General features: G+C 39.8%; 1 protein-coding gene across 4 annotated transcripts in view; it reads right to left on the bottom strand.

Moving 5' to 3' along the window:
• Nucleotides 1-22,078, bottom strand: part of DNAJC13 (DnaJ heat shock protein family (Hsp40) member C13) — a 134,641-nt gene that overhangs the window by 75,939 nt on the left and 36,624 nt on the right. For 3 of the 4 annotated variants that reach the window (XR_012799256.1, XM_075587104.1, XM_075587105.1), the window contains exons 3-7: nt 4,363-4,438; nt 3,100-3,249; nt 2,756-2,797; nt 2,061-2,261; nt 108-314 (exon numbers count right to left, since the gene is read on the bottom strand). Coding sequence is in view for 3 of the 4 variants with exons in the window: in XM_075587104.1 (XP_075443219.1) it covers nt 108-314; nt 2,061-2,261; nt 2,756-2,797; nt 3,100-3,249; nt 4,363-4,438 (676 nt within the window). In the remaining variant the exon portion in view is untranslated. The remainder of the gene's footprint in view (nt 1-107; nt 315-2,060; nt 2,262-2,755; nt 2,798-3,099; nt 3,250-4,362; nt 4,439-22,078) is intronic. The other variant, XM_075587106.1, reaches the window with a different exon arrangement.

The raw sequence follows: 22,078 nt of genomic DNA, 5'->3' as shown, positions 1-22,078 counted from the left end.
TTTCAGATCTTGAAAGTTCTTGTGCCAACATTAGCTGTGAATAACTCACATTGGTTTAAGAAACGTCATAAGCTACATATGTTATCAGGGTTTGGAATCTGTCTTACCGTATGCCTTGATGTGATTTTTTGAACGACGAATTCGGCTAAGGACGTGATGGATTCATCGTTGCTATATTTTCCCAAACGAAGGCTTGTGTAATAATCAAACTCTATGGGTTCTTTTCTTGTCCTTAGGGAGATACCTATGTAGTTCCCGGCATGCTCTATGGCACTTCTAATAATTTCTTCTCTTTGCTCAGTTGCGAATAAATGCTGCAAAATATTCAGTGACATTTTTAGAATACAATGCAATGTTGAAGATAATATTATGAAGATGAGATTAACACGTTCAGGGACATATTTACGAAGCGGTAGAAAGTTGTAAGCAGCGTTTGGGAATTCAAAGCAGGTGGTCTCTAAGGCTTGGTCGCCACTGGCTACTGCAGCGCTCGCTATGGCGGGCGCTGCAGGGACAAGAGCCGCCTCAATGGGGCCGGGCCCGCTGCGAGGGGGGGCCGCCGCACTGCGCGTGAGATGGATACGGGGGACGGAACGCTAGGCCATGCCCCTCGGTGGTTCAGACAATGAGGGCGAAACTGCCGGGTGACTTCATGGCCGCGCCCCCGTCACGCCTCCCAGTGTCTTTCCCCCTGCAGCCCGGGGAATTCAGCTGCATGCGCCGCCAGCCTCGAGGGTGCGCGTGCAGCGCAGGCACTGGGGCCGTAGCCTTAAAGCTGCAGTTCAAGCAATATCCTACATGTGGTTTTTTTAATCAGTTCTGTACTATGAGAAAATACTTGTAGCATTTAAAAAACAAAAACAAAAACCATTTAAAGACATGTTTAATGTATTCTAATGTAACAAACATTTTTGTTTCTATAACAACCCTTTACAATGTCACATCCCCTTCCTCTTCTGAGACAGGCTCTGGCACACCCCTTTTGCGTTCTCTTTAGCAGTGCACCAATTGTATCTAGTGCCTGCCTGGTCACAGGATCTTACACACAGAACTTTGCATCTTTGGTGAATCTCCTGCAGCTCTAACAGTGATTTAAAGAACCCCCGAGCCGAATCTTCAGCGATCGATTACAGGAGAACGGATCGATCGGCAGCTTAGCTAATCATCTGTCAGTGTGCAGATTGTATTGTGCACATATTGAATGAAGGAAAAAAAACTAAAAACATTTTTAAATGGCAGCTTCAACTGCACCTTTAAAACATAGCACAGCTTAATAAACATGGACCAGCATCTCAAGGGCAGCTGTAGGTTCAAACAGGGTAACAAAATGTGGCAAACACACGGGACCCTTTCTTTCATTTACACCCTCATGGTTACTATTGGCAATCATTTCCAATTACACCTACTAAGTTGCTACTGTACAAGAAATTAATTCAGATTGCCTAAATGCACACCAATGGCAGTTTATACACTCATATGTCCTCACATTGTTTTAACCACGTCTGCTCACTGCAGCTGTTTTTATTCTTTAGTTCACGTTAATAGTTTCTCTATGGGTCAAGAAAATTGTTTTTATAGCAAGTCATTAGCAGCACTTTATAATTCCAAGTGCCTGCTACCATTTCATCATCAGGTCTCACAATTTGGTACTAGCCCTTATTAGCTCAATTTTTCTACTGGTTAGGCTTTAACTCTAGACATTATCTGCTTCCATAGACCACCAATATGGTTTTCTTCTAATTTGATGTTGTTGGCCTACATGGCCAACTTCCTTACTTTTTAGATTGTGCACCAAAGAGGATTTCTGTTCTCTCTTTCTACCTATTCCCTAGTGAAAGGGAAATAAAGCCAGATTACTGAATGTCAACGGTATTACATTAAGAAGGGAAAAGAGGTATAGAAAGATAATAAAGTGGTCCACATCTGTTTCATTCTGTAGTGAAAACTATTAGGCACAACGCTTTACCCTTCATCATGAAAAAAATGTACAGCTACCAAATCATATTCAAACCCAAAAAGTCTTATGCAGCTTTAAGGTAGGAAAGGTCTGAAGCCCTTACCAGTCGACTGAAGCCCCCATAGAGAATGCAGAAGCCCCCCTGGTAATCAGAGAGCTCTGCAAAGCCTTCAACATTTCGATAATCGTAGGAACACAGGATGCGATTGTTTGATGGGTCAATTTGATCAATTCCCCCAGGCGTCACTTCTAGGATGACAGGTTTTCTTGCATCACTCCAGTGATGCTTGTAGCAGTTGTACCTCTAAAATGAAAGAGGAGACCAAGTAAACATGGTCCTTAGCCCCTTTTATTAAGCACTAAATTGTAGGTTTCCTTAGGTCCTACAGTGGCATGAGAGCAGTTCGTAAATAGGGCCCTTAATCTGTCCTTAAGGAAGTTTAACATGGAGTACGAATGACTGAAGCCAGCGAAATATGTTTCATGGCAAAATTGCAAATATTTTATATTAGTTACATTATATTGTTTTTGCAAAAGTAAAAAAAAAAAAAAAGGATTGTGTAGTCATACAGTAACTGTGTCGGCTGTGTTTAAATATGCAGATTTTAATTATACATATATTCAATGCCCAAAGGTAAAAATCTATGATCATGTTGCAAAGGATTTAATTAAATTACCAACCAGCATACAGTACACTGTACATTTCAAGTGACCGACTCAGTGCAGCATAAATCGTGTGTGTACAGTATGTCTGTATCCCCCCGTGTCTCGGTGTGTGTGTCTCTGTGTGATACTTGCCCTTCCGGTGATCTTTCCTTCAGCAAAATCTGTCCTGAATCGCTATGGGGAGGAAAAATAAGAGACGATTTACAAGAATACCTTTTAATTGTCTCCCATAAGGCTTTAAAGATTGCAAGGAATATGCCACGAGATTGTTTTCTCAGTGCACAAACACAAGTCTAAAAAGAGCTTCAAATAAACAGATATATAAATAAATTACACACACATTTATAATAATATCAAATGTGTGACTGTGTTTTCCATGTGTATCTACACAGGAAATACGTTATATGAAATTATTTTCTGAAGCAATTGCTTTTGAGTAGATAGTTAATTTTTCTAACCCGAGAAATATATCTTACCAGGGCTTCTGTAAGAAGTTCTGTTCTGTGCTCTGTAGAGAACTTTAAGGTTTCAGATTTTTTCCCACTGCCCTTCCGAAACGTAAGGCCAAATTCTGTTCCCTGCCCTTTGCCCACAGGGCTGATACTGCAAATGTCTCCATAAGGCCACTGTAATGCAAACAGAAGAAGGTTTATAAAAGCTGGATATCCTAATAAATTCAGTAGTGTTGCATAGAACAGAACAAATGTGTTCCTTTGTAATCGACTTTTAGTTAAGGAGGCAAATATTGTCTCATGTTTACAGGGAGTTTGAAAGAGGAGCAGCAGATGTAACTATTGAGAAGGATTTCCAACACGGCCAATATTCAATATTCTGTAAGCTGCTCCTTACAGGCCAAGGAGCCTCTTGAGATACATAAAAATAAAACAATGCATTTAGAATAGCCATATATTAGGTTGAAGCAACTTTATACAATTTGAAACATATAGCATGCCTACAGTATATGCAGAGGATATCCCAAACATGGACAGGGGATGAGAGAGAAAATATGTCCCCTTCTCTAGCAAATGATCAGCAATCCTACTCTGGATAGTTGGGCATATGGCTTGAGTTGCATGTTGGCAAGGTAGAGAAGAAAATATTTTCCAACCCTAAATCATCTTTAAAAAACAAAAAACAACAATTACACAGTGCCAATTAGTGTAACATCCCGAATTAAAAAAGCACTCAAATATTTAGTTCACTAGTTTATTTTCATATCTTGTTTGTTTGTTCAGCACCAAATCTCTAACTGCTTCTATTTCAATATACCCGTTTAAAGAGAACATGTGGGCTACCCAATGAATGTTCCTTGTGCTACCTGTACCTTATACAGATGAGGGATTATGTCATATCATTTACCATAACATAGCCCATTGGATTGGATTTCTAATACCAAGCCAATGAATGGAGGCCGGCCAAAATTACTCATTGTTAATTACATCACAGATAAGCATACCATGGTTTCTACAGGACTCAAGCAAAAACGTCCTTATGTATATACATTTATTTATAACGTTTCAACAATGTTTGCAGCGCTTCACAGAGGATGCATGCACACAGGCAAACGTCTGAGCTACAATATAGTCCGTATCCTTGACATTTGCAGCGTGTACATTTTCAAGGAGGAGGAAAGTGAGGAGTTTTCACCAATCGCAGGCTGTTGATTCAAAGAGCGCTAAAACCTGATGTTGACCAGGTGGTACTGTAAGTACATAATTAGCAGTAACAGAGAGGCATACCTGATTTGTAACTTCAAGGGTGTTAGGGTTGTATGTAGTTATGGCATGCGTTCCAACTGAAAACACTCGCTTATACCTGGGGGGAGGAGAACAAGGAGAATAGGTCTATCATTTATATCAGAGGCGCCCAACTCCAGCCCTCGAGCACACCCCCCACGCCCCCCCCAGGTCAGGTTTTCAGGATATTCCAACTTCAGCACAGGTGGCTCAACCTTCGACTGAGCCTCTGATCGAGCCATCTGTGCTGAAGCTGGCTTGTCCTGAAAATCTGACTTGTTGGGGGGAGGGGCTTGAGGACTGGAGTTGAGCACCCCATGTTTATATAACAATGGTAAGCACAAACATGCCAACAATTACAATTAGAGCATCAATCCCCTTGCTCACATAATTGTTTTTTGTGTTCATGTATTGTATTGCATGTCTTTATTTATATAGAGCCATTAATGTACATAGCGCTTCACAGTAGTAATACGCGACAATCATAAATAACACATATAAATAACAGGTCATGGAAATAAGTGCTTCAGACATAAAAGTAACATTTAGGAAGAGGAATCCCTGCTCCCAGGAACTGGCAATCTAATTTGTAGGTAGAAAGAACGTACAGAGACAATAGGGGGGCATTCAGATAAGTGCGTCTGCAGGGGGCCAAGCTTTATGTATCATGTGTATAGTTTTAGCCACAGTGCTATTCATATGCTTCTTTAAGCAAGTGTGTCTTAAGGTGGTTCTTAAAAGTGGATAGAGATGGTGCTAGTTGGGTATTGAGGGGAAGGGCATTCCAGAGGTGTGGGGCAGTCAGTGAAAAAGGTTTAAGGCGGGAGAGGGCTTTAGATACAAAGGGGGTAGACAGAAGACATCCTTGAGCAGAACGCAAGAGTCGGGATGGTGTATAGCGAGAAATTAGGGCTGAGATGTAAGGAGGGGCAGTTGAGTGTAAAGCTTTAAAAGTGAGGAGAATTGAGTGTGAAATGCGTGATTTGATCGGAAGCCAGGAGAGGGATTTCAGGAGGGGAGACGCGGAGACAGATTTAGGAAAGAGTAGAGTGATTCTGGCAGCAGCGTTTAGGATAGATTGTAGGGGAGACAGGTAAGTGGCGGGAAGGCCAAACAGCAGGAGGTTACAGTAATCGAGATGGGAGAGAATGAGGGCCTGAGTCAGAGTTTTCGTAGTCGAGCAACAGAGGAAAGGGTGTATCTTTGTAATATTGCGGAGGAAAAAGCGACAGGTTTTAGAAACTTTTTGAATGTGAGAGGAGAATGTGAGAGAGTGTGACCCCTAGGCAGCGTGCTTGGGCTACTGGGTGAATGATCGTACTTCCAACAGTAATGTGGAAGGAGGAAGTAGGGCCAGGTTTGGGAGGAAGTATGAGGTGCTCTGTTTTTGCCATGTTAAGTTTAAGGCGGCGGAGGGCTGTCCAGGATGATATCGTAGAGAGACATTCAGAAACTTTTGTTTGTACAGCAGTTGTAAGGTCGGCGGTTGAAAAGTAGATTTGTGTGTCGTCAGCATAGAGGTGATATTTAAACCCAAGAGATTTAAGAGATTTAAACACCTCCTCTATAAAGATAATAAAAATGTTTTAGTGACACTGGTAAAATATGGGGTAAAAGGTCTTAAAATGGAATACTGTAGGTTCCCTAGATGTCAAAATACAGGCACTAAAACACAAGAAAATGTTTAAGAAAACTATAATCTATATACATACATATTTACATACACCCACAAACACACACAAACATACACAAACCCCTCCCCCTACCTTCCCCTCCCCCCCACCCCGGTTTCCAACGCTCCACTTTCCATCTAACGGCTTATCCGATTCCACATAATGCAGTCCACTGGATGGATTATCCGATGCCAGAACCACTTATCCGACATTTGCTGCCATGGATTAACATGGACCCGCAATCCGATAGTCCCTTATTCGATGGTGGTTTGCATTCCAGCGGATAAGCGAGGACTGTGTGTGTCTGTGTCTGTGTGCATTGAACAATAAAATTTTAGACACCAATAATCGTGTTGCACATTATTTATAAATACTGTACAATAAAGAACATTTTACTCCAACCACAAAAACACACACTGAAGATACAGTACTGTACTCACAACTGCTTTTATACATGTTACATTTCAGTTACATTTGTGTTTAAACATTAACTATGGGGCTATAATTCTGTAGAAAAGGGAAAACAGTGTAAAGCACTCCCTGTTCATTCAATTACTACGAAAGTAAAGCATACATTAACAAACAAACGTGAGTAAACTTAAAAGTGCTTCATTTATAATATATATATATATATATATATATATATATATATATATATATATATATATTATAAATGAAGCACATATATATATATATATATATATATATATATATATATATATATATATATATATATATATATATATATATATATACTTACTGTGTATATATATATAATTAAAAACCCACTATTGAGGGTTGACTGTATCATTGCATCTCTGCTTCTTTTTAACAATTTCAATCAAGCGTTTTTTTTTTTAAAGTATCTTTTTATTGAGGTGTTTACAGCTACATTTCAAAATATTACATTGTAGCATATTGTATTTACATGTACATAGGTTATTGTATGATGTTACATAATTCAATACATATTTGCGATACCCATTTTTTTTCTCGAACTTATAACTGGTCTTGATCTAATATCTCGACCATTTAACTCAAAACCTTGCATCATAGCTTGCTTGTGACTCACATTCTTTTTAGTTATATCTGGTTAGACTAGGCTCTTCGTTTTTACTCCTATTCTGTCATGTTGTTCTGTCATGTTGTGATGCAGGACGTTCTCCTTATTTTCTATTTCCTTTATCCGGTTTTCTGTCCGGTTTAGTTTACCATCTTATCTTGGGTGTCATCTGAAGTTATTCTGTTCTAGCTGGGGAAAAGAGTTTATAATCATCTCCCATTTTCGATCAAATTTGGCATACTGATCATCTCCTACTTGTGCGGTAGATATTCTGTCTATTGTGATCAGTTTGACCAAGAGGGATTTTATAAGTTCTTTGTTAGGTGCTTGTGAATCCAACCATTTGATCATAATGGCTTTTCTGGCTACCAGGAGAATCATCTGTTGGGAGAATGGCCCCTCTATTTTGATTGATCTTAATTGTCCAAGGTTCAGTAATCAAGCGTTTTAACTGTAAAATTGAAATTAATTCTATATTTTCTGTTTCAAGAAATTTAAGTCCAGTTTGCAAACCTGTGAGCGCCTCTGCGATCTTAGGTACCGGCTCTGGTTCCTCGTCTTCGGTTGCATCCAAATCTTGATTTTCACTACTAACATTTTGGATTATTTGAGTCAGTCAGTCATATGCTCATAGGTAGATTAGCTGTTGTCCCCATCTACCCAAGATTCTATCGTGGCCCAACTTTCCCTATCAACGAACGGTTCCAGCACTCTTTCTGCACTGGCCATGCCATTTTCTGTGAGGCCTTCATTAATGTAGCTTTCAAAAAATAGATTGGCGGCGAGGACTTCTTCCTCTGTAAAGACCTCAAAGTCATTCTCTTCCTCACCGTCACTGGCTACTTGGCAGTTAGCCGGTACCAGACTTTCATCAGTTATGTTTCTCCAACATTTAGAAATGCACATTTTGTGATTGCATCCCATGCTTCACCACCAATGTAAAACACTTCTTTCAGGTTTATCTTCTTTTAAAATGCAGCAACTGAACAGTAACCTGTGATTATTCGCTGTATTAGCATCTTTCGGATGTTCATCTTGAACGTTGCTATAATGCCTTGATCCAGCACCTGTATTTTTGATGTGGTGTTTTTGGGCAAGTAGCTGACTCGTATTTTTCCATCTCTGTTTATTAGGCTATTGGCAGACGGATGGGCAGTTAAAGCTTTGGTATCCGACCTTTGTTGTCGTAAGTGTTTACGCACCTCAGGTACAAACTGATGAAACCAGTTTTTCGAAAATGTTGGCAGATATCCATGCATTTTTACTGAAGTCATAGGAAAAAGGCATAGAGGCCATATTCACATGGTGGAAGCACCGTGGTGATTCATACTTGCCTATACAAAGTGGCTTCAGTTTGTGATTTCTTTTTGGTTAAAACAAAAAAAAGTACGGTCACTCTGTCTTTCAGATTTTTAAAGCCTTGCTTTCGCTGATCGTCACTCTTACAAGTCAGAGTGGTATTCGGTAACATTTTGTAACACAGTCCGGTCTCATCGCAGTTATACAGGCATACCCCGCATTAACGTACACAATGGGACCAGAGCATGTATGTAAAGCGAAAATGTACTTAAAGTGAAGCATTTGTAACAGGCTCTATAGTCTCCCCACTTGTGCACAGCTTCGGTACAGATAGGAAGCCGGTATTGCTGTTCAGGACGTGCTGACAGGCGCATGCGTGAGCTGGCGTTTGCCTATTGGGCGACATGTACTTACTCGCGAGTGTACTTAAAGGGAGTGTCCTTAAAGCGGGGTATGCCTGTACACCTTTTCTGCGGTATAGCCACCATCTTCAATTACCTTCTGAAGCTGGGCAGGGTACGAGCATGCATTTTCGTCAGCTGAACATATCTTTCCTGATATAGCGGTTTTAATTATTCCATGTCGCCTTTTAAAGCGATTTAGCCATCCACTACTTGCCGTGAATGAGGTTGACGCATTTGTGTGAAGTTGGCTGTCAAACTTTTTGGCTTGCTTTTGCAGATGGGGCCCAGACAGAGGCATGCCTTCGGATCTTTCTTGGACAAACCACTGAAACACAGCTTTATCCAGCGGGCTGTCATGAGGTTGACACAAACGATTCTGTTCAGTCCATCGTCTGTTTCTATGGACTTGGCTCTGCATCACAAAGTTTCTCCTCCTCCTTTTTCCATCCACGAACTGTAGACTCGTTCACTCCTAGGTCTCTAGCCACTTTGGTTTGCTGGACTGAAGATCAAGCGCAACAGTTTGAAGTTTCCGCCATTTCTATCTGCCAGGGGTCTTCCCAATGCCTTTTTCCTGGGGTTAAAAACCTGAGGCTTTTAACAACGGAACTGTAGGGGTTAAATAAAACCCCGTTATAGCGCGATCCGCTACACCTATGGTGTAGAGGTGTGTGTGTGTCATGTGCCCCGCCTCTGCGCTCAAAAGTCTACATAAGTGCCACGTACGTGGACACAGCCTGATGAAGCAGGGAGAGCTGCAGAGAGGAGAGAGCTGCAGAGAGGAGAGAGCTGCAGAGAGGAGAGAGCTGCAGAGAGGAGAGAGCTGCAGAGAGGAGAGAGCTGCAGAGAGGAGAGAGCTGCAGAGAGGAGAGAGCTGCAGAGAGGAGAGAGCTGCAGAGAGGAGAGAGCTGCAGAGAGGAGAGAGCTGCAGATGCCGGTAGGTCCTTGCGCTGCAACATTTTGTAACGTGATCCCGGTTATAACGCGGTCTCATTCTGTGGACCCCGAGGACAGCGTTATAACTGCGTTCCGCTGTACTATAATCTGTGGTCATTTCTCCGCATCATTCCTGCTACATGGGAGTGTAATAACTGGCTAGCAGCTCCGCTCCTGGGTGCGCATTTCATCACATTTACAATTATTACTTGTTTGGGGATAGTATTTTTGTTTCTCATCAATAAGCGTATTGTCTCTTGCTTCCTTTGTAGAGCATTCAAAATTAGGGCTTTAAGAGGAAGTTCTAGTTGATTTTGTATTGCTTGTTGAATTGATTGTTGTTTTGGGGGTTACTTTTTTTGTGACCTCACACCGAATCTTGCCTTTTGCTTTATGCTTAATTTCAACACCAGGACGATCCTTTACGGCATCGAAACGTCGCACCAATTTTGCATGCCCAACATGTTTATTTAAAATGAACCCTTTTGCCTTTTACCTTATTCTGAATTCAGTACACCCTTATTGCTGGGACTTATTTATTTTGGTACAGGGTATCTAATTTTTCGTTTCTTTACCCTACAAATGGGCATGCTATCATCTTGTTACTCAATTCATATTTGCAAGGGGAAATGGCTCTAGTTTTGAGAGAATCCCAAAAGGTGTGATGTCTTTAAATATAATGTGCTTTAACCAGTGGAGCGTGTACAGTGAAGTTTCAAAGAGTTTTAAACCACCTCAATATTCCTTAAAGATAGCTATTTCCCAAGTAATGCCAATGGGAACATTGAGTGCATAATTCATGCCTACAGCATGCGAGTTTGGCATGAAAAAGTTCCTGCTGTTTTGAATGCAGAACATGCTACAGGTCATTCAATTCAGGTGATATGGAGGAAAACCTGTTTACAGACAAAACATTTCTGCTTAGAATTGGCCAAAGATTTAAACTAAAAGACCATATTATTCAAAAGTTATCTATATCTATATATCTATCTATATCTATATTTAGGCACTGTACCGTGTATTAGTGTCTTTGGATGTAGCACTGTGCTCTGTGTTTCGTGTTCTGTCTCTGGTTTTAAATATATATTGCCATGCTCAGTAGCACTCCTCTTTGACTCATATGCGTATATGTTGTGGTTTTTTTGGGGGTTCAATATGAGCTTATAGGGGTCCTGTATGTTGTGTTCAGAATTGGGGCAATTTATTTAATCATTTACGGTTGCTCTAAAAGTAGAATTCAATTTAAACTCCAGTCGCTAGGAGCTGTGTCTATTGATATCTGGCAGTATGTTTTTTTTTAAATAAATGTTGAGCTCAAATACATTTTGATAAATGCAAATTACAGTCATTATGAATTCTTAAGAAGTACTTTAACACTAATCAGTGACATTTCCATATTTAGGCAAGTCCTTAATACAAAAAAAGTACACATTGTTTATTCTATGCACGTTGTCAAACTGTTCCAAGCCCAAATAAGAAAAAAATATTCAATATACCATAAATTCTAAAACAAACGTTTAACGTGAAATAAGGAGTGATATAGGTCTGAGTGATTTCTCTTTTCCGATGTTCTAATAAAAGTCAAGAAGAAATGTCCACAAGTAACAAAACCTGACACAGCATATTGCTGAACACTTTAGACAACAGGAAAGGAAAGCTTGGCTTGTCCTGGCAGATTCGCTTATCTGTAAAAGTGAGGCCAAGCGGAGGGAGTGTGAGTCTACAGATTTAATCAACATAACGGAAAAGTAAAAAAAAAAGTAGAAGCCTAGATTAAATGCACAAACTCCTCGCCCAGTTTGAGAATACGAAATGTCACATGCATACTGTATATGATACGAGAAGTGACCTATATATGTGATGGGGATCAATTCCATTTTTTTTTTTTACATCTCTCAGGCTGCATTTTCTGTGCCGCTGACCGTGCTTGGTGAATGCCAAGGTGTCCGGCCACGCTCACGCAGCGCCGGTACACTCGCGGGTGCTAGGCGCTTGCAGAGACAGATTCATTTGTGTTTCAGGAGCACTGAAGGGACACATGACCTCCTCATCAAGCAATCAGCGCCAGTCACTGCTCGGCCACGCCAATTGAAAGCACAAAGCATTACTTATTAAAGATTATTAAAGATTGGTTTAATATATATAAAAATACAATGCTTTAGATTTCAGGAAAAAAAAAAGATTACTACATGAACATACAGTTACAATATATACTATGGTTCCCAGCACACAGTCAGACAAAATGTCACTTAGAAAAATGCAAAATGTATTAAATATGGATGCAAATACAAAGCTAGCCTCAATGTAGGCCTGGAAGGAAATCCTCACGGAGCAGAACAATATGCATCAATGAGAAGGAGAGGGAGGGTTATGGAGGGGAGACAAGGGAATGAAAAAACACAAGGGGAAAAGGGGGAAGGAGTTGAAATAATATGTACAAAACACGTAATGAATCGGGTGATAAAAATATAAGGGGGGCAACGTTTCGGGGCCTAAATGGCCCCTATGGAGTCTATGGTACTTCTCTATTATTACACCTCCACCCAAAAAAAATTCTTAAAAAGAGTAACTGAAAAATATACAAAGTATGTCAATTATCCCTAAATAGGACAATATATAGCACTTGAATGAGACTGTGAAAATCAACAGACTATAAAATGACATCAGCTGATGACTTCACAAGAGAGCTGCTGACACTAAACACAAGAGACAATTTGTATTGTTCATTCATTTTTTTTACTTTATCAGCTTTTATCTGCTTGACCCAACAGTGTTCCCTGCTACACTGACTGGTTCACTTCCATTTGGACTCTGAGCAAACAGTATATCTGAACTTGCAATTTGGACATTATCCTAGTATTTAGTACTGTTATTACCCTAGCATGTAGGAACTGTAGCTATTGTTTGGGGATCTCTGAGTCATTATATATTCTGTTGATTTTCACTGTCTCATTCAAGTGCTATATATTGTCCTATTTAGGGATATTTGACATACTTTGTATATTTTTCAGTTACCCTTTTTTTTGTGGAGAGGTTTATTGGATGGAGGTGTAATAATTTGGAAGTACCATAGACTCCTTGTCTGTGGGAACGGGCATGAAGAAGGATCGATTTAGGCCCCGAAACATTGCCCCCCCCTTTATATTTTTATCACCCGATTCATTACGTGTTTTGTATATCTTATTTCTCCCCCCTTCTCCTTGTGTTTTTTCACTCCCTTGTCTCCCCTCCATAACCCTCCCTCCCTCCCTCTCCTTCTCATTGATGCATATTGTTCTGCTCCGTGAGGATTTCCTTCCAGGCCTACATTGAGGCTAGCTTTGTATTTGTATCCATATTTAATACACTTTGCATTTTTCTAATTGCCATTTTGTCTGACTTTGTGCTAGGAAGCATAGTAGATATTTGTGACTTATCCTGGGGGGGCTGAGGTTCCTCCCTTTTCCCTTGCACCATATTTATTTTTATCTATATTTTTCATATTTTAATTTTTGTGGAGTGCTACTTAGCACACATACTTTTAATACAGTTACAATAAATGCAGAATAGTTTCTTAAAATAAAAAGGATAAAACAGAAGTAGAAATTCCTATACTTGACTAGGTGTCATAGGTTTTTCCCAGAGAGGTCACTAGTGTAGGAAAGATGAGAACTCATGTGTCTGCTCCCAAAACGCACATCTTGTTGTTGAATTCTGATTTTCATATTACCTTGATGAGACTCATGTAATCTTTCTTCCCCATAAAAACAACATCAACTCTGTCTAACATTTTATGACAGAAAAAAAAAAAGTGCTGTTTAAAGTCTGACTAAATATATAAAAGACTTCATATCAATTTCTCTAATACTTTGACGAGAATCACATCAATAGATTCAGGCGAGTTTGACTAATGTAACGAGACTAATTTTAACAGACTTGCCCTCAAATGGATATCCCTTGCCACCTCCTAAACATGAAGGGCTTGGCATAATTTGACTTGTTTAATTGCAACATTTACAAAAACCTATCCGGTATACTTCAGAAGAGGTGTCAGGTCCATAATATTTTCACATTTCAAATTTTTGAATGATAGGGTTAGTCACGCCCCTTAACACTCTGTAGAACCCTTCCCAGAATGCTTTGAAAGTACCTTTAAAGGTGTCCTGTTTACTTGAGTGTCAGAAGTGTCAGAAGTGTCATAATTTAATCCCATCTCTGGCAAAGCAGATGCTCTGATCTCTAGATTCTATCAGTCCTATAAACTAGGCCAGGCCCAGGGTTTAATAAGACAAACATTTCTTTGTATTTGTAAGTCAAACTGTAACCACATTCACCCCTGAAGTACCAGATTGATAGAAATACTTCATATTCCTCGCCATTTTTATTACACTGGTGGTACAGAAACGCTCTGGCACCACGTGATCACTATTGCAGCTATGACATGGCCCTGATCCTAGTTCTGCTCTTAAATAAAATAGAACAGAATTTTAACTTCCCAGACACTTAATATTTCAAATGTGCATATCTTCTGAATGAATTATCGGATAGCGATAGCGATATATCTCCATCTATAAAACAAAAAAGTAGCTGGAACAGCACAAAAGGGCCCCACCGTTAATTTCCGTCAGTGAATGAAAGTGGCATTGGGACTCTATTTTAAGCATGTACAATGTGCAAAGCAAGGCACAGAATCCCTTCAAGCACTGTGAAGGTGGTTAGTGATATTTATGCACATACAAAAGGAATTCATATTGACGGCTCTGCTCCCCATATTTTTTTACACAACCATCTGATTGGTCCCGAGGAGAACTAGCTAATGACCTTTTTTCACATCTATCCCCACCCCTTTAAGCAGCAATCACCCCGAAAGCCTTCATATATTGAACTACCGTAAAATAATTGTTAGTATCTTGCCTCCTTAGCACATCCTGCTCTTATTTATTTATAAAAACCAGCGATTAGTGTGGACTGCTGCTTTAAGTACTGAACGGTAAAGCTTTCTTTGACCAGGCCTGCAATGCTAAATAAATACACAGATGTTTACTAAACTACACCCTGTGAAACCTAACATAATCCCATTAGATTTATATGATGGAAGAGAATTTCAACAAAACAAATATGTTATCACCTATAAACAAAACCTCAGGCTAAATTCCTGTGCATTTGTCTGTTTTCATTGCCAATATATACATTCCTACGCCATGCAATATTATTTAAATGTTCACTAGATAGCCTTGTAATACAATTGCTTGGTCATTATCTTTATAAAGAGGAATGATTCATAAACGAGTTACATTATAGCCTGTCCCATAAGCTACATTTAGACCTGCTGTATTGAAACGCCAATAAACTCATGCTGCTAATTTTCATTTGATGAAGCAAAAATTGCATGCTTCCTGCTCTTTGTTCCAGTAAGAGACAAATTACATTAACTGGATGAAAGCTTTAAAATCAGTGTGTGCTGGCACCAAGTAACAAACAAGCAATCTATGGCAATATGCAAGCAGGCAGAGAAGCCTAGAAAATGATGCCCCCTTGCAATAATACAATTGCTTGTACTGTCAAACGCAAATCTGGTTTAAAAGCTGCCGATCTGCAAGGATGCAGGTCAAATAAGTACATCTACGGCCAAGCCTAGGTTCTCACCAGGGCATGCACACAGAGTGACAATGTATTTTTAGCTGCAAATAGCACAATGTGTACAAGATTTTGAGATTTTTTTTTTTGTCTCAACATCCACCTCAAAAAGGTAACTTTTTCAAAAGTTACTGTGAATGCCGGTTTGGAAAGATGAAGGTTATATAAAAGTGAATATATCCTTAAGCATGATGTCACATTCTCCAGATCTCTCCATAACCAAAGGGATTAACAAAAAAGCAGTATAACAGTGACTATATTTAACTAACTTGCTTGAAATGGAAGTGAAGCAAAAAGGGAAAATCTTTAACAGATCAGTGTTTTAGTGCTTTGTAAAGCCCTCGAAAAAGAAAAACGTATTAAGTGGTGCTCTCTCTTAAAACGCCGTCCTCCACTGGAAGACTCCTTACATCCCATTAAACTTGAATGAACCATAAGATGTCAGAACCGGAAAGTGTCTTAGGGAATAGCACGGCCTTAATGTTTTAACATAACTAAACAGAACACATTTTACAAGAATCGAAGAAAAAAGGGAAAAAAAAACCACGGCTGTTCCTCTAATTTTATTTGGGATTTTGTCAATCCCACTTGATGGTTCAGATCCTCCAGAATTAGAATCATCTGTGAACATTTTAAACAGCTATAGGAAGCCAAGATCGCTTCAGTAAGAATTAAATCCACAGATATGGATAATTCCTCGGTGTGGAGGATTTCATGTATAATACAGAATAGTTAGGATGTGTGACTGCTGCTAACTCCCTGATTTAGGAATTGGAACAGTGCTGCAGACGCGCAAGTTTTAAAGGGGTTTGAATCACACAAGATGCCTCATACAGGCTCCACAGAAGGGACATAATGTATGTAAAAGGTGCAATTGCTCATCACCAAAATGATACAATGACTGTGATATGCAACAGGGGTTTTAAACACACACACAATAAAAGAGTAGTTTGTATACCAGGGCTCTTCAACTTGCGGTCTCTGGGCTAACTCAAGACCACTAGGGGGTGAGTGGCCCTTAGACTACCTACTATTGCTAATTTCCAGACAGTTACTCACAAGTTAAATGCTAAGATAATGAAAATATATGATGCAAATGTTAAACATTTTTGTTAATACAGTATATATATATATATATATATATATATATATATATATATATATATATATATATATATATATATATATATATATATATATATATATAGTGGTTGACAAATCACCAAAAAATCTACTCACCTAGTACCAAACGTGTGCTGCTTGGGCCAATATTTACTCGCCCGGGGGTTAAATCCACTCGCCCGGGGCGAGCAAATGTATAGGTTTGTCGAACACTGTATATATATATATATATATATATATATATATATATATATATATATATATATATATATATATATATATATATATATATATATATATATATATATATATATATATATATATACATATATATACACACACACATATATATATATATATATATATATATATATATATATATATATATATATATATATATATATATATATATATATATATATATATATATATATATATATATATATATATATCACACACTGACCCCTTTGGAATACTTGTTGAAAAGTCCCATACACCAGCGGTGCGCAAACTGGGGGGCGAAGATTAACTGTGGGGGGCTTGGGGTTTAGGCTGTGGCCAGACAGGGAGCGGGCAAGCTGGTGCTCATGCGTGTGACGTCACCCTCCCTGCTCGGACGGGAGATTTGTGGCCAGCTAGGTGCACGCGCAAGGGGGCGATTCAGGGGGTGCGGCCATGACGTCACAGAGCTGGTTAATCCTCATTGGGCGAACCGCTCACATGACGCGCAAGCGAGACACAAATTCAATTTTGCTTGCTTCGGCAAGCAGCTAAGTGCCGCGCAGGCGCTCGCTCATGCTGGCCACACACATTGCTGCAATGTGTTTCATCGCGGCCAGCGTGAGTGCGCTCGCCCGCTCAGTGCCACCCTGGCCCAGTCTTACAGAGGCCCTGTGGAATGGCGTTGATATTGCAACGTGACGTCATGACGCCGGGAACCATGGTAAGGAGGGAGGGGGCGCGCAGAGAGCAGGACTGCTGGCAGGGGATAAAGATTGCGCTCCCCTGCCATACACCATAAGTTGAAACTTGAGAACGGATTTCCTTTTGCTCCTCCCTGTTGCGTAAAGTGGGTCGTTCCCTCCACTTCCACTAACAAGGGTGCTCTCCCCTTTTCAACTTCTTCTTTCACCATGAATGAGGAGATTCTTTGATGGTGAAACTGGAGGGGATCCTCCTCCTCTTACTCAAGTGCAATCATTCTTCGTTTCATCCCAATTGTGAAACACAGCATTATACGGTAGTTCTATTTTGAAGGAATATTAGTCACCGAGATTTCAAACAGCAAAGTAACTGCATCCTCATTATTTGTAATGAATGCCCAATGTTTCCTCATCTGACTATTTTGTTGCTGCCGCTCTGTTTTCTAATTCTCTGGCACTTTTATTAAATGGCTATTTTTCCGGAAGTAGTAAATGTTTTGTTCCCTTAATTCTCTCACGTATAAAAAGATTTTGAAATCATGCAAAGTTCTAGAAACAGAGGCATACTTTCATTTTTGTGCATTTTCTTTCAAAACTTTCTTGGACTGGTTACGAGTAAAGTTTGGAAAATGTTTACGTTATATTTGTTTATTGTGGTGCAGAGGTAACAGTTTGTATTTATTAGGCAAGTTGTCGAAATTCAAATTGGTCAAAATTAATTTGGACAAAGTACAGGTGCAACTAACTGCCTGTGGTCGACCACTTGCGTTGTGAATTTGGCACTTTATCCTGTCCTACGCAGCGAGATTCCAGCGGACAGACTAATGGCCCATCGGATTAACACAACGGGGGTCCCTCCATTTGAATGGGACTCGCGCTGTGTGAATCCTACCAGGTTTCACCTGTCCGTAAGAGACGCGCAGTAAGAGACAGACTGAATCAGTCACTCTCCCTGCGTGCCTCTAAAAGGCGATCGCTGAGCTTTTATTGTAATAATACAGTATTGTAGCAGGGGGAGTCTGGGGCTGAACCGCATTGATTTAAGGTCCGGGTACCCCCTGCATTCTGGTTACAGGCGCTGTTATGGGGTGCCGGTATCCCTTTGCTTTGTTCAAATCCCCCGATAATGTGGGCCGTGACGCGGGAGAACTTAAACATGGCTGCTGGGATACCGGCACCCCATAACGGGGCCTGTAACTCGGGAAGCACGGGGTCCCCAGACCGGAAATCAATGCGGTTCAGCTCCCGAGACCCCCCTGCTACAATACTGTACTATTAAAATAAAATAAAAGCCCTGCGATCACCTTTTAGAGGCGCGCAGGTAGAGAGACCGATTCAGTCTCTCTCTTACTGCACGTCTCTTTATAGACACATGGAACCCAGTAGGATTCACACAGAGCGAATCCCATTCAAACGCAAGGACCCCCGCAGTGTTAATTCGATGGTCCATTACAGCCTGCTATGGACCATCTCGCGAGTGACCGCGAGATGGTCACGAATTTTCCTTGGCAAGCGGTTGACAACCGGCAGTTGCACCTGTATAGCACATCCGTATGTCAGAATGTAATTACGCATATATATATATATATATATATATATATATATATATATATATATATATATATATATATATATATATATATATATATATATATATATATATATACTTTTGGATACCATCCTGAATTACAAGAAAGTTTGAGGTTTCAGGATCCAAATGTGCTGCTTTTTATTTCCATAGACATGAAGGTCCATCCCTCTCTCCCTCTCTCCCACAGAATTGTTTCTTCCACCTTAATCTGGGATAGCCCTTGATATGGATTTAAGAGTTAATTCTGTATGTGCAGAAGCGTCCAATTGGGCCGTTATTCTCCAATTACTCTAATGGGGATATCTGTCCAAAAACGGTTTGATCGGCCATTTTGGCACATATTGTATCAGCTGTTTATTAAAAAGAGGTATTTGGATGGTGTCAGGAATCTTACTGTATCCAGTTGGGAAGCAAACAATAAGGGTGAAAGCTCTGGAACGTACACTTGAAATTCACAAGCATTCCAAGCACCTCCGTATTCTATGGACACTCCCATCAAACAATGTCTCCTGACCAAGAAAATTGGACCATTTCCACAACGTGCAGGGAGAAGGAGATGGTGGAAAAAAAATGGCGTGTGGTCAAAAATCTTACCTCTGAAGAGAATTTAGTACAAAAACTTTAAGCACTGTATAAAGAACTTAGATTTCCTGAAATGGTATTGCCTACTCATTTTGGCAAGAGCTGCAAGGAATAGCTAATTCACATCCCTAATCCTAACCCTTTTAGTCAGCATCTCACAGGTAAATCCAGGCTTTAGCATTGAGAGCACTAAGCCCAGCACAAGCCTGAGGGAAAAGAATTTCAAGGGAAGCAATGTTTCCAAACACCATGTTTTCACATATATTTCATGTTTAGGACTGATCGCAAATAAACATTTTAAAATGCAATGTAAATGCAAACTAAACAGCATGTTTTTACCAACAGGAGAAGACATTGCAGATGAGAATTCTCACTCCTTAATCACTACAACGGCAAATGCTTTGTATTTCTGGACTCTCGAACATTCAATGGATTCAATCGGCAGTCCGTGCCGATTGTGAACATTTGCCATTTTAGTGTTGCACTTACAGTAAGCGGTATTCTTGCCCTTTACAGGGCTGTTTTCATTTTTAAAACTTCATGCTTTATTAAGTGTCAGGGAAGTTCAAATGAAGCTCTCCCCGGAGCAGCACAAAGACTATGAAACGTAATGGAAGTTAAACTCACATAGGCTTCTGGGAGGGGTTATGGCTTCAAAGGTGCAGAACTACCAATTATTTATCTATTTAAAGTGACAGGGACACTTGAGAAGACTAAAGTGAACAAATGACGGTGACATATTTAATAGGATAAATGTAGGGTATTGGTGGCTTTGAAAGATACGTTTCTAGAATGGCCATAGTTTATCCTTTGTGCATGTGAAGTCATTTTTTCACAGCCAAACAGATAAAAGAATTGTACCATACGTACGTAATATGATTTAACATTAAAAAAAAATTGCTTTACATATTACAGAAGTAAAAGCTTCACTACAATAATTGTTTAATCTTTACAAGGAAGCCAGTTACACAGATTAGTTGTTTCATTTATTTTACCTGGGCCTGTTAATTTTATCTCAACATGTCCCAAATCAAAACAATTAGTTGGTAATTCTATATTGTGATGTGGCCATTCGGCTTTTGAGGTCAAAACTCCCCAACAAATTTACATCAATCGCAGTTATTGTTTTAAAATTTAGACTACAGGCGGTCCTCGGTTATCCAACGTAGCGTTTGATAGTGAAACCGTTGTAAAGTGACTCCCATGTTAATCATTGTTGGCGAGTGTTGGATAACGCATTCAAGCGTCGAAAAACAGCCCGTAGGGTTGCATTGTAAAACGTTGGATATGCCATTCGCTGTAAAGTGAAATGGTGGATAGCGAGGACTACGTGTACAGTATATAGAATTACCTTCCCAAGATATTTAAGTTTTGTGGAGGAAATTATGGTTATATGGTTGTAAACGGCATTTTAAAAAAATACAAAAAGAGATCTTCAAAAGTTGAGAACGGAAGATTGCCCCTTTGAGTGGACGCAGAATAGGTTTGCTCATACTGGACCTTACACTTGCTGGATTTACTTTTTACTATCTTGCATACAACAAAAATGATAGTGAAAAAGAAAAGCAATGCTATCGGATCATTCCGAACATCATACTAGCTATTTACAATTCCATTCTGGGTGCTGAGCATATACAGTTAGGTCCGGAAATAATTGGACACTGACACAATTTTCATAATTTTGCTCTGTACGCCACCACAATGGATTTGAAATGAAAAAACAGAGATGCAATAGAAGTGCAGACTTTCAGCTTTAATTCAAGGGGTTGAACAAAAATATCGTAGGAAACGTTTAGGAATTGCAACCATTTTCATACACAGTCCCCTTATTTCAGGGGCTCACAAGTAATTGGACAAATTGAAACACTCATAAATAAAATGTTCATTTTTAATACTTTGTCGAGAATCCTATGCAGGCAATCACTGCTTGAAGTCTGGAATGCATGGACATCACCAAACGCTGGGTTTCCTCCTTTGTGATGCTTTGCCAGGCCTTTACGGCAGCCATCTTCAGTTGTTTGTTCGTGGGTCTTTCTGCCTTAAGTTTTGTCTTCAGCAAGTGAAATGCATGCTCAATCGGGTTAAGATCAGGTGATTGACTCGGCCATTGCAGAATATTCCACTTCTTTGCCTTAAAAAACTCCTGGGTTGCTTTCGCAGTATGCTTTGGGTCATTGTCCATCTGTAAAGTGAAGCACCGTCCAATTAACTTCACTGAATTTGGTGGTATCTGAGCAGACAATATATCCCTATACACTTCAGAATTCATCCGGCTGCTTCTCTCTTCTGTCACATCATCAATAAACACTAGTGACCTGGTGCCATTGTAAGCCATGCATGTCCATGCCATCACACTGCCTCCACCATGCTTTACAGATTATGTAGTATGCTTCGGATCATGATCCGTTCCAAGACTTCGCCATACTTTTTTCTTCCCATCATTCTGGTACAGGTTGATCTTAGTTTCATCTGTCCAAAGAATGCTGTTCCAGAACTGGGCTGGGTTTTTT

The sequence above is a fragment of the Ascaphus truei genome, chromosome 2 (genome assembly GCF_040206685.1).
Source record: "Ascaphus truei isolate aAscTru1 chromosome 2, aAscTru1.hap1, whole genome shotgun sequence".
Lineage (NCBI taxonomy): Eukaryota > Metazoa > Chordata > Amphibia > Anura > Ascaphidae > Ascaphus > Ascaphus truei.
Note: the sequence above shows the minus strand (reverse complement) of the source record. Positions and strands in the feature narration are given on the sequence as shown.